Below are 14,334 nucleotides of genomic sequence, written 5' to 3'. Positions count from 1 at the left end.
CATTTAGTCAAATTCCCAAAGTAAAGGTGAAGGGACTGGTTAAATTTGCCCATGTGGTCCTTTAATTTCCAGTAGTATTTCTTGGAAGTGAAAACACTTGCTCCAGTTGCTGAATCTGTCCGCCTGATCTCCTCCTTCTTGTTCTTCATTCAGAGTTGAGATTCAAACCGTAGCAGAATTTGCCGGCTGAAGTCACGAATTGTTCACTGAAAAGCTATGTAAGAAAGCTTCCTGTACACTGGACTGTCTTCATGAAGAACATTCATGATCTTCATTTGACAGTCTATCTGTTCAATCTGTGGTAACTGGTTTTCCATTCCGATTGCCTCATTGCCCAGCAAAAGCTATCTTGTAAATAGATAACTTTTTCTTAGATTTTTTTTTTTTAATAATTTAAGATGATTATCTCTGTCACTCCATCTTCCAAAGCAACAAAACCACGTATTTTATTGTTTCGAACATTCAGGGACTACCTCTCATATATAATGTCTCAAAAGCATTTTGATTACACAGCAATCGTGACTTCTCTGTTTTACTATGAAAAACACTTACTACAAAAATTTGCCAAAATTGCAGGCCAGAAAATGCCTTTAAACTTAATAATTGCATTTCGGTGTCCTTTCACATGGTGAAAGAAGTGGCCACATATTAGATGAAGAGTTATCCGAGAAGATAATGCTTAGCAAAGTAGCAAACGAGGGATTTCTGATCCCCTGAAAAGGAGAATGAAATTAAAAAGCAAGCAGACAATTGATAAAAGCTGCCATTTATAGAGTCAAAAAAAAAAAATTAGGCTGGTCTCCAACACAAATAGAATGAGAGGGACAAGATGGGAAATTCATATACATTTTTCCTCAAAGAGCATTATTAGGAAAGCTAACAGTGGGACAGCTACGTGCTTCAACCAGCTGATGGGCCTCCAAAACAAATCACAGGCACAATAATCTGTGAAGTTTGAGCTCTGGGGTTGGAGATGATTAACGCACCATGATCTCATTGGAAGGTGTTGGAGTATTCACTCTAAAACCCTACTACAGGTGTATACGTAATCCTATCTAAAGGCTCAACAGTTTATGATCTATGTATGTCAGAAGCCACAAAGAGAAAGTGTTCAACTCAGAGAAAGTCTGAAGCCCACAAAGCCAGTTTGGACCCAGCATTGTACTCTGATGGATGTTAAGAAAGGAAGTACATCTGAAGCCACTGCTGCTAAAGCGTATTTATTTTGAATGTGTTCTCCCATCTCAAGTATTATTTTAGACGTCTCCATTTCACAAATAAATCAGTTTAGAAAAGTTACGCAGAATTTGTTATACAAAAGCCACAGAAATGATACAGTAAACATACTTCTCAAGAAATAATGATGATCCCAAATCATTTACAGCAATAAAGTTACAGTGAAGTGCTCAAAAAGTTTCTATCCTTGTCAATGGGAATTTAAAAAGTAAAATTAATGTAAGTATGGCTTTTTGACAAGGCCTTTAAATAGCAGACTGATCTCATTAACGTTAATCATCTGGCATTAGATACAACTTCAAATTAAATATTTTTGCAAAATCTGCAAAAGTCAACTGATACAAAAGACTGACATTTAAAATGAGAGATCTGTTGAAACTTCAAGACAGAGAACACCGTTTTCCAAAATAAAAATAGTGGGACAGCAGTACAAAAAGTCAGGTTTTCCAAAGCATTGCTATGTCTTGACTGGATCATCAAGGAGACAACTTTCTGTAGGAAACTTTAGACATGGAAAAATCAGTCTAAAAACTGATCTCAGTCAAATCTTTTTTTTAAAGTGCATTAATTATTTGAACAGTACACTCATACTTTCAACAATCTTCAATACAAAAATTCAAAGAACCAGGATAGTTTTCAAAGTTTAGAACAACTGACACCAAGAATAAAATTACTAATATTTCTTAGATTTATAAAACCTTTAGGTTTAGATATGGATCTTCTTTTGTGCCTGTACACTCTATAACACAATGGAAACCTGATCCTCATTCGTTACTGCTTTTATAACTCACAGAAAATTATGTAAAAAATCTGGACTGTGGGCTTATTTTTTTGCCAGCTGAGTTACTGAAAACCTTCTTGGATTTTAATGATTCCTTAAGACTCTGAAACACACTCATCCATGGTGAAACCCAAGCAAAATTAACAGGAATTATAATTGCCAAGAATAAGATAGAGGACCTAGTATCAGCTGATTCCAATGGTCAAACGCAAACCATACTTCATCTTAATTCAGAGTAAGTCCATTAGGTGATAGAAGGTGTGCTCAGAACTTATTTCTCGGAGATGCACATATTTTCTGGCACAATAACTATTATTTTTGTAACCGGCATTAATTTGCAAGCGTACTGGCCACTTAAAAGGCTAAAGAGACTGTGTTTATCTACCATAAGAAAGGTAGAACGATGACTACAAAACCGATGACAGCTAAGTAATAAAGGCTTTAAATTACAGCCCAAACTACAAGCAACTAAAAAATGTTTGGAAATGTGTGAACTACCTCTACAAAAACTGCAACAAGGTAAGGAAATGGATACACTGATGCCACTAAAGAAAACAGACAAGACAGAGAAAGACTGGATAAACAGTAATGCCTTCATCTTTTTGGGTTCAGCATCAGGTGTGATGATGCGGTGTTAAGACAGTGAATTTTGCTTTGTCACTTATGGACCTAGAGATTTTTATTTATCTACACATCAAAGCGTCTCTTGCTATGCCGTCCAGTGTAGTATAAAACTTGAAAATATTAGTTGTATATATTTGCTTCTTTTCATAGATCTTTATGTAATAGTGATGTTAAATAAAATACTTAACAGTAAAAGCTTACTTCGAATATTGGTCCAATCTCAAAATGCTACTCAGCAGTCACACCAGTACTGAAAGACTACCATCTATTTATCTATCTTTTTATCAGGTTCAAGGTGTAGAACAACCACCACATGGGAGTATGAGACAACACTATATAATCACATTTATGGTGTAGTTTTGGTATTCAGTTAGTTGCATCATCCCTTTTCAGAGGAATTATTTGAAGTGCTTTGGCTATTCTCTCTCCTATAGCTTGACTACTTGCTGCAATTATTCTTCGAGACATCAAATCAAATGGTCCACCTAGAAATCAAAGCAAGCAAAGTAACTAGCTTGTATCTGGAGAAAACTAAAAGTTGGTATGAAAATGAGCATTTAAAAAATTAAGTGTAATACGTTACTACTGAGGACCAAGTTTGCCCCTGGATAAAAATGCATTTAACACAACACGTATCTCATATAAGCTACCTTTAAATTCTCTTCAGTATATGTTTATTGTCTTTTTTCACTCTTCCAGGTGCTCAGCCAAGTGAGTAAGGGTTGTCTTGTAGCTTAAGAACATACAATTGACTCTCTCTTTGTCTGTTAACTGGATGGGAACTCTGTTCAGTAGCAGTAACTTGAAAAGAGGATTGAAAAACCTCTTGCCTTCTCATTTCAGCGATGTTTTGCTCCCAATTAGCTACTTAAAAGGACAAAAGAGAATCACGCATGCCCGTGTATTTACCTGATACATCTAGCAGTACTCCGCCTGCTTCAGTAATAATGATTCCAGCCCCTGCCATATCCCAGCAGTGAATCCCCATTTCATAATAGGCATCAGCGCCACCCGTTGCCACAAGGCACATGTTCACAGCTGCTGTACCAACGGCTCTAATCCTAAAGGAGACATAGTTGTTTTTTTAATTGAGAACAGTTTGTAAGAAAGTCACAAAGTCTGTGTACACTGCACAGAGAACACATCAGCATCATACGCAAAGCGAACTGAGCTAGAGAAAATGTGACGGAATGCTGCAGTGAAACAAATAAAAAAATTTGGAATGAAGTTTTGCTTAACTAGCTTGAAGAGCTCTCCAAATATAGTAAATTCCCAGAAGTTACATTTATGAATTCTGTTCAACAATTTTGGTTTAGAGTGAAAACACATCTTAACCTAAAACATATTATAGAAGATATCTACCCATGAAACAATAACAGATATTCTACTTTGCTTTTTGAATACAAGAATTCAAGTAGAGTGCACACTGTTCTCAGCATTGAAGAAACAGTTAGTTCAGTTTCTCTGGTGATGCTCATTAAGCACCTCTGACTTGCAAAAAACCCTAACAGCAGTGATCACAAAAAATAAATTACACAGCATAAATTTGGTCTGGATAACTTCATCAAAACCCTTGTATTACAAATTCCAGTTTCTTTTGGAAATGGTGATGCACTTGGTTAGAAAGTGTGGCTTGTACAAATAATTGCAGTTATTTCAATTATCAGTAAAATGTACATTAAATTGCAACTGATAGCAGCTAAGTTACTGCAAGAAGCAACTCAAATGAACTCTAACTCAATTTACTGTTTATAAGTAAAATACCAAAGTTGAACTGACAACATATCTAAAATGTATTCCCTACTTACAATTTAGCATATATTATTTAATGACATCAGAAGACTTTTTGAAAGTAGAAAAAATCTACATGTTAAGTGTCAAAAAAAGAATCCTGAGAATCTCAGGATAAAAGTACAACCCCTTTTAGATCAGAAACATGAGTAGGGTTGCATAACAAAAAAATATCTACTGAAACCACCTTTAGACATAATAAGGTTTGTGGAAATATAGGCTTTGGCTTATCTGGAGGAGAGGAAGCAGGGAATGTAACCAAAATAAGAGCAGTTTATGAACCATTTCAATTACTTGGACAAATTCAGAAAAATTGTACGGTGTTGAAAGACGAAAGGGAGATCTACTTTTGTCTTTTGATATATATAAAAAAAACAACGATGATTTTCATTACTACAGGGAAAGAAAACTAAGAAATGTAATACAGCTTCTGTTTATCCAGTTTTACTCCTTGTGTGTTTCTGAAAAAAAGAAGCACAAAACTGTATTTCATTTTTTTAACTAGTAACCTTTTAGTCCTACAAAACCGAACATGCTTTGCTTCTCAATACTGATTATTAGGATTCTCTTATATATGTCCCAGGTTGAAAAAGTTAAACATGCTTAGAGTTTCTCTGCAGAGATCATATTTCACATTTAAGGTGTCAAATGTAATGCAACCAACCCTTCTTAAAAATTACCATATTTACAAAAATCACTATCAGTGAATGTAAAAAATAGCAAGTATCTTACCCATGAATAGGAATACTGAGAAGTCTTTCCATGTTAGAAAGAATTATTTTTATAGTCTCTGGATCACGATTTGATCCCAATTCTGTTACTAAAAGGGATTTTGTAATGTCTGGAAAAGAAACAAATCCTCATTTTTCCAACAGTACAACTTATATAACAACAGTAATTAGCAGAGTTTACTTCATTGCTTTCTTACAAGACTAAATAAAAGCAAGGTATTTTAATACAAACATTACATATTTAATGTATAAAAATCTGTTCTTAGATGGAAAATGGCAGAAAAAAATAAAATACAGCAAACAAAGCATGATCTGGTTCAATTGTGCATATATCTTAATCCATGTCATTAGTAAATAAAATTCTATTGCTATAAAAATTAGAACAGTCCTCAGATCTTTAAAGGTCCCAGTTTAAGTGTGGATTTTAGTTTACATAGGGTAGTAAGTATACAAGAGTGATACTGATTTAAACAACTAGTTCACACCTGGAAGAAGTTGAATTGTTTGGTAGATTTGCTACAGACTCTAAAGAACAATCACAGACGGATTACAGACATACAGAAAATTACAAACAATCAACCACAACACACAGACACACAGGGAATAAAATCTTCAATTGCTGAGTCCTGATTTTGCAAAGATCACAAGCATGTTATACGCATCAAAAAGAACATAAAAGCTGTTTCTCAAAACTGAACAACCCAGGGCCAAAAAAAGCCTGTCTTTGCAAAACAACACTATGAGCTAAGAAACAGGAATATATCCAGGTCTAAAAGTGTTGATGCCTCATTTGCAAAATAAATGTAATTGCTAGAAATAAGATACTTAGTTCAGCTTACCTTCTTGGCCTGATACTTGAATTTTTTGACCATTGCAAAATGCACCTTTTCCTTTTCTGGCAGTATACATCTTGTCTTCTATACAACTATACACAATTCCAAACTCTATCTGCAAGAAAAAGTAAAGATACCTTGAGGTTTTCTTTCCCTTTCTTCCTACTTACTGTGAAAATACAGATCTTAGTTATAACTAGCAACAAGGAATTAATTTGGTTTTGATTGATTACATATTAAGTAATAAAAAGTATACCTTTTTGTTTACAACAAAGCCAATTGAAACTGCCACAAATGGAAACCTACAAAACAAAACATTTCACTAATTTATAGAGATACTATGCTTCTTTCATTACCATGCTTACTCTTAATAAAAACAATGTTCAGTTAAATGTAATGTATATTTCAAAAAGAAACTTTGACTATACAGGAAATATTAGTTTTCTGGAACTTGCACAATTTACTATGAAAATAGACCCAACAACACCAATTACCATTTAAATGGTAATTACAAACTTTTCCACTCACTGAAACATACAAACTTTTCCACTCACTGAAACATACAAACTTTTCCACTCACTGAAACTCAGCCTGTCATTCCTGTTACAGCTGTTACTAGCTTAGGGACTGCCATTTTATAGCCAAAGAATACAAGCAAGCCTCTATGCTACTAACCTTTCTCAGAAGGAACAAGGTGGCCAAAATAGTCTCATCAAAAGCAGCAAGTCACCTCTCCCCCCACTTCTACTTTCTCCACCAAAGCAACGAGAAAGATACTGAAGTGAGAAGGGAGAATGCAGGGGGAAGAGTGAAAGCAGTGGGAGTATATAGGACACGGTGGGCTGCATCTCAGCCTAAGTTTTTAACGATCAACCAATTAATGTATTTTTTAAATTATTATTTTTTACTCTTCAAAATCTGCAGTTCCAAACCATTTGCTTTAATTACTATCTGCAAAAAATACAGACTTTTAAGTCTGTAAGTCCAGCAGAATGGGTTCTTTTCTTATAGCTTTTTGAACATGTTATTTAGCAGGATTCAGCAGCTGTTTAAAGCCATGGTGCACATAGCAGCAGTCATTTCAAAATTGAATCAAGTATGCTCAGAAAAGCTCATCAGGGTCAAAATCTATCATGTTTCAAAGACAGAAGGAATAGGCAGTCAGCATTACACTGTAAGTCCCCTCCTCATCCTGGTGCAAAATACCACTAGACAATTACTGTTGATATTCCGCTTTCTTTCATGGTAGCAGCTCTTAGATCTCAATGAATTTGAAATTTCTTTGAAATCAGCACTTGGAGCTGTTATCGCCTCTCTGAATATACTGCAACTCCTAATTCTGAGTCCTATTGCTTTACTGTTAAAATCTGCCCACCTATCTTTGGTACCTGTGCCAAAGGCTGCTGAGTCCTGCTATGTAGTATGGGCCTCTCATGGAACAACTGCTGTTGGCTACAGCATGAGACTATGGTAATACTTACAGAAATACTAAAATGATTACAAAAACTGCCCAATGGCTCTCAAAAAATGCAAATAGCAATTTGTAACTATTAACAAGTTCATAGTACCTCTTTTAAAGCAATGTAAAAGTGTAAAAACCTTACTTTCATGGAACTGGAGAAAGAAAAAAGGTAATCAGGCGAAGTTGCTAACTTAAAAAAATGAAAGGTGGACCTGTGTACGAAGTTGGTAGTTCCGTCAATAGGGTCTATAATCCATGTGGGGTTATCTGTCAAAATGCTGCCTTCTCCAGCTGCAACAGATTCTTCTCCAATGAAGCTAGAGTAGCAAACACATTTAAAAGATACAAACAAATAATATAAAATGTCTGATTTAGAACATTGACCTTGAAATTAAAATTCTTACAGTGAGATGCAGGGTTTTGTACTACCAGTGATCATCTGTAAAAAGCTGAGAAATACACAATTTACCTGGAAAGCATCAACCACATCTGACCAAACTTGCATCAATATTTATGATGCCAGAGATAAGCATAATATGTGGGGAAAGAAATTTATGTTTTAATATCCGTTACTGGAATTTAGCATTCAGAACATTGAAGCTTTCATAATTTTTTCCAGTAACAGCATCATCAAATTTTGGTCAGAATACTGGTAGCTATTTAACGCCTTTCAGTTTATTTGTGCTATAAACCACTACTTTTTAGCTTGTGTTTTAACTGAAGAAAGACTTTGTGGTCATATGCATCTGGTTAGACCACTGCGGTAACTGTTAAATTTGTAGTCTGATTTTAACCCAAATATGACAGAAAGTTGTTTAGTTTTACACTCATTACAAAACAGTAACATGGTAAAGGGATGAAATCCAAACCAGAGCTCCTCCTGAAGAAGACGGTAAAGTGCATGCTCAACCATAATACTAAACTCAAGGGATACACGAGGCACAGTGCCACAGGAACATGAATTTCACAGTTTTTGCTGCTCATGAAAGTATTTGTTTTGAAGTGCAAAATTATTGGGATGAGTGTGAGTGGAATTCCGTTCTATGCTTTTTGCATGTTGTTAAATTTATCACATTACTCAACCTATGAAAAGTACGCATCAAACACATGCTTTCCTCCACAAGCATGTAAAATGAGGAGAACTCCAGAGAGTAAACAAATAAGGTCCCCTTAATATTGATTAGGAGTTTTATGATTAACTATGGAAGTGAAGATGATTCCTCAGAAAGAAACAGCATGTTTCCAAAAAGCAGCAGATCTTCACAAAGAGAAGAGAGACTGAATAGTTATTTAGGTGGATGAGTAATTCATTAGAAAGAGAAATTCAACACCAGTATGTCTAATGTGATATCAATTATCTAATATAAAAAGAAGCTAAAATATTCTAAAATGTTTAGCAATGTCACAGAACCTGTTATTTCAAGGTCATTCCACAACTAACTTGGTTAGGTTACCGACATTTTCCATCACCTCAGTTGTTCAAATTCTGTGCATATGTATTATGTTTCACATATACAGCTACAATAAGAAAATCTCCAAGAAAATGCAAGAAAAATTAGCAAACTCACTTTAAGGAAACTGTATTAAACTTGAGCCATTAGGTCAAAATGGGAAAGAAAGTCCCATGTAAGTAAAAGTAAGCAAAATAGATGATACAATTCACCCTTCAATAATAAACTTCTTTTAGGTGGTGAGGAGAGGTGGGAAGAAGGAAAAAAAAAAGGGAAGAGCAATAAAAAAAAAGGGTATGTTGTATGACAGACTTTCAGTTATGCAGAATCAGAAGATCCTGTCTCCTTTTAAGCATGTTTGATGTTCTTAAACTGTGTGAGATTTGCCAAAGGCACACTCGGTACCATGGGACCCAACCAGCATAGACAGCAAGGGCATGCTAGTTTCAATGGCCAACAGCAGACAAGAAATTTGGGTTCCGGGTATCTTGAGGCCACCTTTGATTCTCCAACACAAATAACTAAGAAGTTATTTACAGGTGGCTCAACTGGAATTGACTTTCAGCATAAGTCTTGAGCAAGGCTAAACTCATGTCAGTAGACTGACAGTAGACACCTTGTTTTGTTACTACAGCCCTCTAAGCTAATGACAAAATTAGCTAGCAATTAATTTAGAAGCATTTAGGCAAAACTTCAACCTACTACTACTCTAAAATACTTAATATACTGAGGGTAAGGGAGAATTCCGTAACCTTCCAGCATGCCAATCGTAATGAAATTTTACCAAGCAAAATCATAAACTTTCAATTTTCTTCTTCCAGTCACCTCTCCCCTTCTTCTGTAAAAAGTGTATTGATAAGAAGTACCTGTGAGAAGGATACTTTTCTTTTATCAAAGAAATTATGAAGTTTTCTACTTTTTGATCAGTTTCTGTCACTAGATCTACTGGTGAACTTTTTGTCATAACACATATTTCTTCTTTGAGTGCTCCACGGATCATCTGTTAGCAAAACAAATAAAAAAAGGAAAAAAAGCTTTCTTCATTAACAGCATGGAAAATATTAGTTTTCCCAAAAATCTGAGCATCATTTTTTACTGTAATTTCTGTACTGCACATACAAAACACAAACACAAGCAGTGACAAAACCTGGATTTAACTGCAGGAGCTGGGGCTTACCCTTCCATCTATCTCCAGCCCCTACTCAGCACAAACTTTTACATGACCTTAAACCTAAGTACTACCAGAAGATCCACTGGTACATGAAACAGCTCTATTTTGTTAGGACGAGTTTTAGATTTATAAATTTAAATACCAGAGTTGAATGAAACACTTAAGACTGAGCTTAAGTCAGCTATTTTTAGCAAGACCCTGCATTCACGATCTTAAAACTACCAGAATCAGCTTAAGCAAGAATCCATGCCTGACAGCCCACAAAATTATTTTACTATAACTTAGAAAGATTTTCTGAAGAAAGACTTTAATGAGGTTATTGCAGGGACAATGTTCTGCAGATTCTGCAGCTCCGGGGGACAGAATTAGTACATGTGCCATCTTGTCTGGCTGCAATAGCATTCAAATGTATCAAGCAGAACTACCAAGAACTGAACATTTGGTACCCACTCTTACGCTGAGGCTCTGCCAAGATGTGCTAACTCCTTCTTGTTCTAAGCCATCTTAGATCACGAATGGGCAACGCACTGCCACTGCAAGGGATGCTTCTTATTTACAGAAGTAAAGCAGTCGTCATAAAGAGAACATGATGTGGTATCTTGTGCCAACAACAAGCCACTGTATAAAGTTGATTGAGGTGTTTGCCAGAAAGACTGTCAACAGCTTTCAGGTGGTAAAATAATAAGGTAGACAGGTGCAGTTACAGGGGAAAAACAGAGATGTTCTTTGTTTACCACAATTCAGATTTTTTTTTTTTTAAGCAAATTTAAGGAACAACAGATACTCCTTAGCCTTTAAACGGAGTCTGGTCCAAAGTAAAGTACAAAGTTGTTTTCTTAAATTAACCAAGCTGTAAACATGAAAGACACCCCAATCTCCAACTTGAACATCACTAAACGATTCTGTTAATTTATGTTTTTGAAGAAACACTCCTCAGAATATCCAACATGAAACTCCTTCAAAAGCTATATACCTACTAGACTCAATAAACAATGCTTTTATTTACAAATAGTTTATACTTACCTCCCCAGCTTTCCTTGCTAAAGCAACTGCATAATCCATACATTCTTGCCAAGGATCTGCCATCTTTTCTTAGATATACAGCCTACAAAAAGGATAGATTAACACAAAAATTATTATGGCTTATTTTTTTACAAATTCTAATTTTCTGCGCTCCCTGTTCTGGACTGCACTGTTTTCTCCTTGCTGGAATATAGAAGTTAGTCCCATCCTTTACTCTGGAAAAAAAAAAACCCAAACAACCTCAAAAAGTATTAAAAGCTGTGTCTAAGTTACCAGATTTTTTCCCCACATTTTGTGATTATCAAAAAGGCGTAACATAAAAACATTAACAAGTACAGAGCCTCAGTCTTGAAAGATACATGCATATACAAGATACCACATTTAGACACTGACCTCAATGTACATAAAGGCTCTGAAAAGCAATAGTGTGGTTACACAGAGCACATTCTCCAATACAGTGTACAGCTCAGGGCCTTTTTGCTTAAAAATACTAGAATCTTCACTATAATTTATTACAGAAGACTGCTGACATGCAGCTCGGTCTATTTTTAAGTATGGTTTAAATGGCTTTCAATATCTTAAATTAGAAGATTAGAAACTTAAACCCAAAATCTACCCTTTCTGTATTTCAGTCCTCTGTGCTTTGTTCTAGCGGTTTATTCCAAACACAAATATGAAATAGTTTTGATTCTACATAAGAAAGTTACAAAGTACCACAGTCATTTAAAAGTGTCTTCTATATTTTTAAGTATTATGAAGCAATACAAGCTATCTTATCTTCTATGCATCTCTACTTTCACGAGCAATATGAAATACAAATCAGCATATCATACATTATTTCTGATATACCCTCAACAGCCCACAAATTCATTCAATGATGCAATGGTATTCTGAATTTTCGAAGTCTGTTTCATTTTTAAGACCTAGCCCTTTCAGAAGCCTTCTGGGTATTTCCTATTTAAGTGATTCAGTCTTTAGGAGATGACCTGGGTAACAGTCCTGTAACACTTGCAGATTCACAAAGATTAATGAGCATAAAAACCCCAGTACTGAAACAGTATAAAAAAACCTGTGCAATTAGCATGATCCATGAATCCCCAGTCCAGTCATCCTGATCTAATGGTCCTTGCCTCTTTCAGTCCTAAACAGCTAGAGATGGCTAGAAAAGCTAGGTAAAATGCAAAGGGTGTGATATATCTGTTATGTCGATAATATTCTTTACTTATCGTAGCCTTTAGAGTACAGGTGCCGATATATAAACACAGAAATAATTTGTGAGGACACAGAACTTGGTACAACAGCACTAGATAAAGTTACTGTGTTATCTATAAAAGACTGGTAGTACTAGCAGAACCTTAAGTACACTGACATCCAGTACAACGGCACAGCCTCACGTAGCAGAGGGAAAAAAAAAAATCATTTACATTTAAAACCTCACCGAAACAGTAACTCCAGAACACCTACTCTAGTTAAACACCAGCACCTACACTGACTGGAAGAAGTGTGGGTTTTTTTCCCCCAGCTTAGTTTTGTCCCCTCTGGACGCCCCATGACGAGTTTGTCCCACAAACTCAAGGCGCGTATTCGGAGTAGAGGTTTGGATCCCGAAATAGAGTAGAGGTTTGGATCCCGGGCTGGAAGGGCTGAAGGGCGGCCCACACTGCCCGGCCGGGGTGAGAGCACCTCCCGCCCTGCCCCGGGGGCTGTGTGGCCCGGCCCGAGCGACGGCAGGGCCACACAGCCCCCGGGGCAGCAGCGCATCCCCCTCACGGCATCCCGAAATGGCGGCTGAGGAAGGAAGAAGAGGCTCACCTCCGCCGCTGTCACCTCCGCCGCTCCCTCCGCTCTCCCTGAGGCGCGCAGCCGCGCCACTGCGCAGGCGCCAGGGGCGAAGCCGTTAACCCCGCCTCCCCCCCACCCCCCGCCCCCCGCCCTGTGCAGTGGCGGCCGCCGCGCCTGCGCAGTGCGTAGTGGTGAGGAAAAGGCCCTTCGCTGCTCGCCAAAATTACAGTTAAAATGTTGAAATTAACCTTTAATGTCGACTTCTTTTTAATAATTGGACGCGGCAGGGTGAAGATACCGTAAGTGCTCTCCCATGGAGCACGCGATTGGCGTTCACCCGGGCTTTTAGCTGCTGAAGGCGCCACGGTTGAAAACGAGACTGTGTTACTCAACGTGTGGAAAAAAAAGTATGAAGGCCCGTGAAAAAGAAGATGAATGTATGTGTAACAGTCCCTTCGAAGTAAAACGGCATTTCATCAATTCAGGTTACAGTGCTTAAAAACAGTAAACCGAGCAAGTTTCTTACAGATGTGGTCTTCTCCATTACGTCTTGATTTTTTCCTCAAAAAGTGTCAAAACCCGTGAAACAGCTTCCTTTGCCCCCTCGCTAGCTCCTCCTGCTGACAGTTCTGCTGATTAGAATAATACCAAATCAGTAACCCCAGTCAACTGATGTTTTTAAAATATACAGTAAACACATTTTCCAGAAAACTCCGTAGCTTTCAAACGATTTTTGAAAACGATTTGCAGTTTCAATGATGCACTTTCAAGAGTACTATAATTAACGTTGTACAGAGGGAAAAAAGCCTTCCTTTCCAAGGCTGACTGATACCAGTGTCATGGTTTTTCTGTGGTCTTTTGACCCTATGATCTTTCATCAAGTAAAGGTAAAACACTGAGGTGTTGTCTTGTGTTCACAAATTGCAACTGATGTAATTTACTGTCATATGTAAAATGATGATCTACTGTAACCAGGACAGGGGTTGTAGTTTGCTTTATGACTTAAAATGATCATAAAATGTCTGCAGCACCAAAATTAGCAGCCTTACCCCGTTTCCTCAATGCCAATCCAGCCCACAACTAGGCACTTTTTTGAGGCTGAACGGGGGTAGTTTTGTCCTTTCCACATCAGTGAAGGTATGGTTTCCATTCCCAGCGGTGCTGCTGTGGGGGACAAGTCACTGTGCCTTTTCATGTTTCCTCCTTCCCATTTCGTAAACAGGAATAGTGATATAAGCCTGCTTTTTAAAGTATTCACAGTCATTAAAAAACTGCAGAGATGATAAGGTGTGGTTTTATTAATTATTTTGCAAGTCATTCTTTACAAGGTTATAATAAAAGCATACAGCCAATTGAAAGAGGCACTTTGGCTCTGATTCAGTTTTTGAGGCAAGCTGCCAAACATGCCTCAGTACAAGCTATGTTGGAATGCACCAGTATTATGGAAAA

General features: G+C 36.9%; 1 protein-coding gene across 1 annotated transcript; it reads right to left on the bottom strand.

The window, feature by feature from the left end:
* Positions 1-1,204: 1,204 nt before the first annotated feature.
* IMPA1 (inositol monophosphatase 1) lies at positions 1,205-12,997 on the bottom strand. The gene is made up of 9 exons (XM_087750866.1): positions 12,916-12,997; positions 11,104-11,185; positions 9,776-9,909; positions 7,671-7,775; positions 6,253-6,298; positions 6,003-6,111; positions 5,165-5,273; positions 3,551-3,702; positions 1,205-3,126 (listed from the first exon to the last, which is right to left on the bottom strand). Exons 2-9 carry the CDS (start codon positions 11,164-11,166, stop codon positions 3,008-3,010), a joined length of 837 nt encoding a protein of 278 aa, XP_087606992.1. The 5' UTR covers positions 11,167-11,185; positions 12,916-12,997; the 3' UTR covers positions 1,205-3,007.
* Positions 12,998-14,334: the final 1,337 nt, after the last annotated feature.

Source organism: Nipponia nippon, unplaced genomic scaffold (genome assembly GCF_047370975.1).
Source record: "Nipponia nippon isolate SJK-2023a ecotype South Korea unplaced genomic scaffold, ASM4737097v1 scaffold_1, whole genome shotgun sequence".
NCBI lineage: Eukaryota > Metazoa > Chordata > Aves > Pelecaniformes > Threskiornithidae > Nipponia > Nipponia nippon.
Note: the sequence above shows the minus strand (reverse complement) of the source record. Positions and strands in the feature narration are given on the sequence as shown.

What these genes read in the sequence shown, in the direction of transcription:
- IMPA1 (XM_087750866.1), bottom strand. Translation starts at nt 11,166, where the DNA reads ATGGCAGATCCTTGGCAAGAATGTATGGATTATGCAGTTGCTTTAGCA. An exon ending in GCTTTGTTGTAAACAAAAAG is followed by an intron (nt 6,112 to 6,252) that starts GTATACTTTTTA and finishes TTTTTCTTGCAG; the next exon opens with ATAGAGTTTGGAATTGTGTA. An exon ending in AGTACTGCTAGATGTATCAG is followed by an intron (nt 3,127 to 3,550) that starts GTAAATACACGG and finishes TTTGATTTCTAG; the next exon opens with GTGGACCATTTGATTTGATG.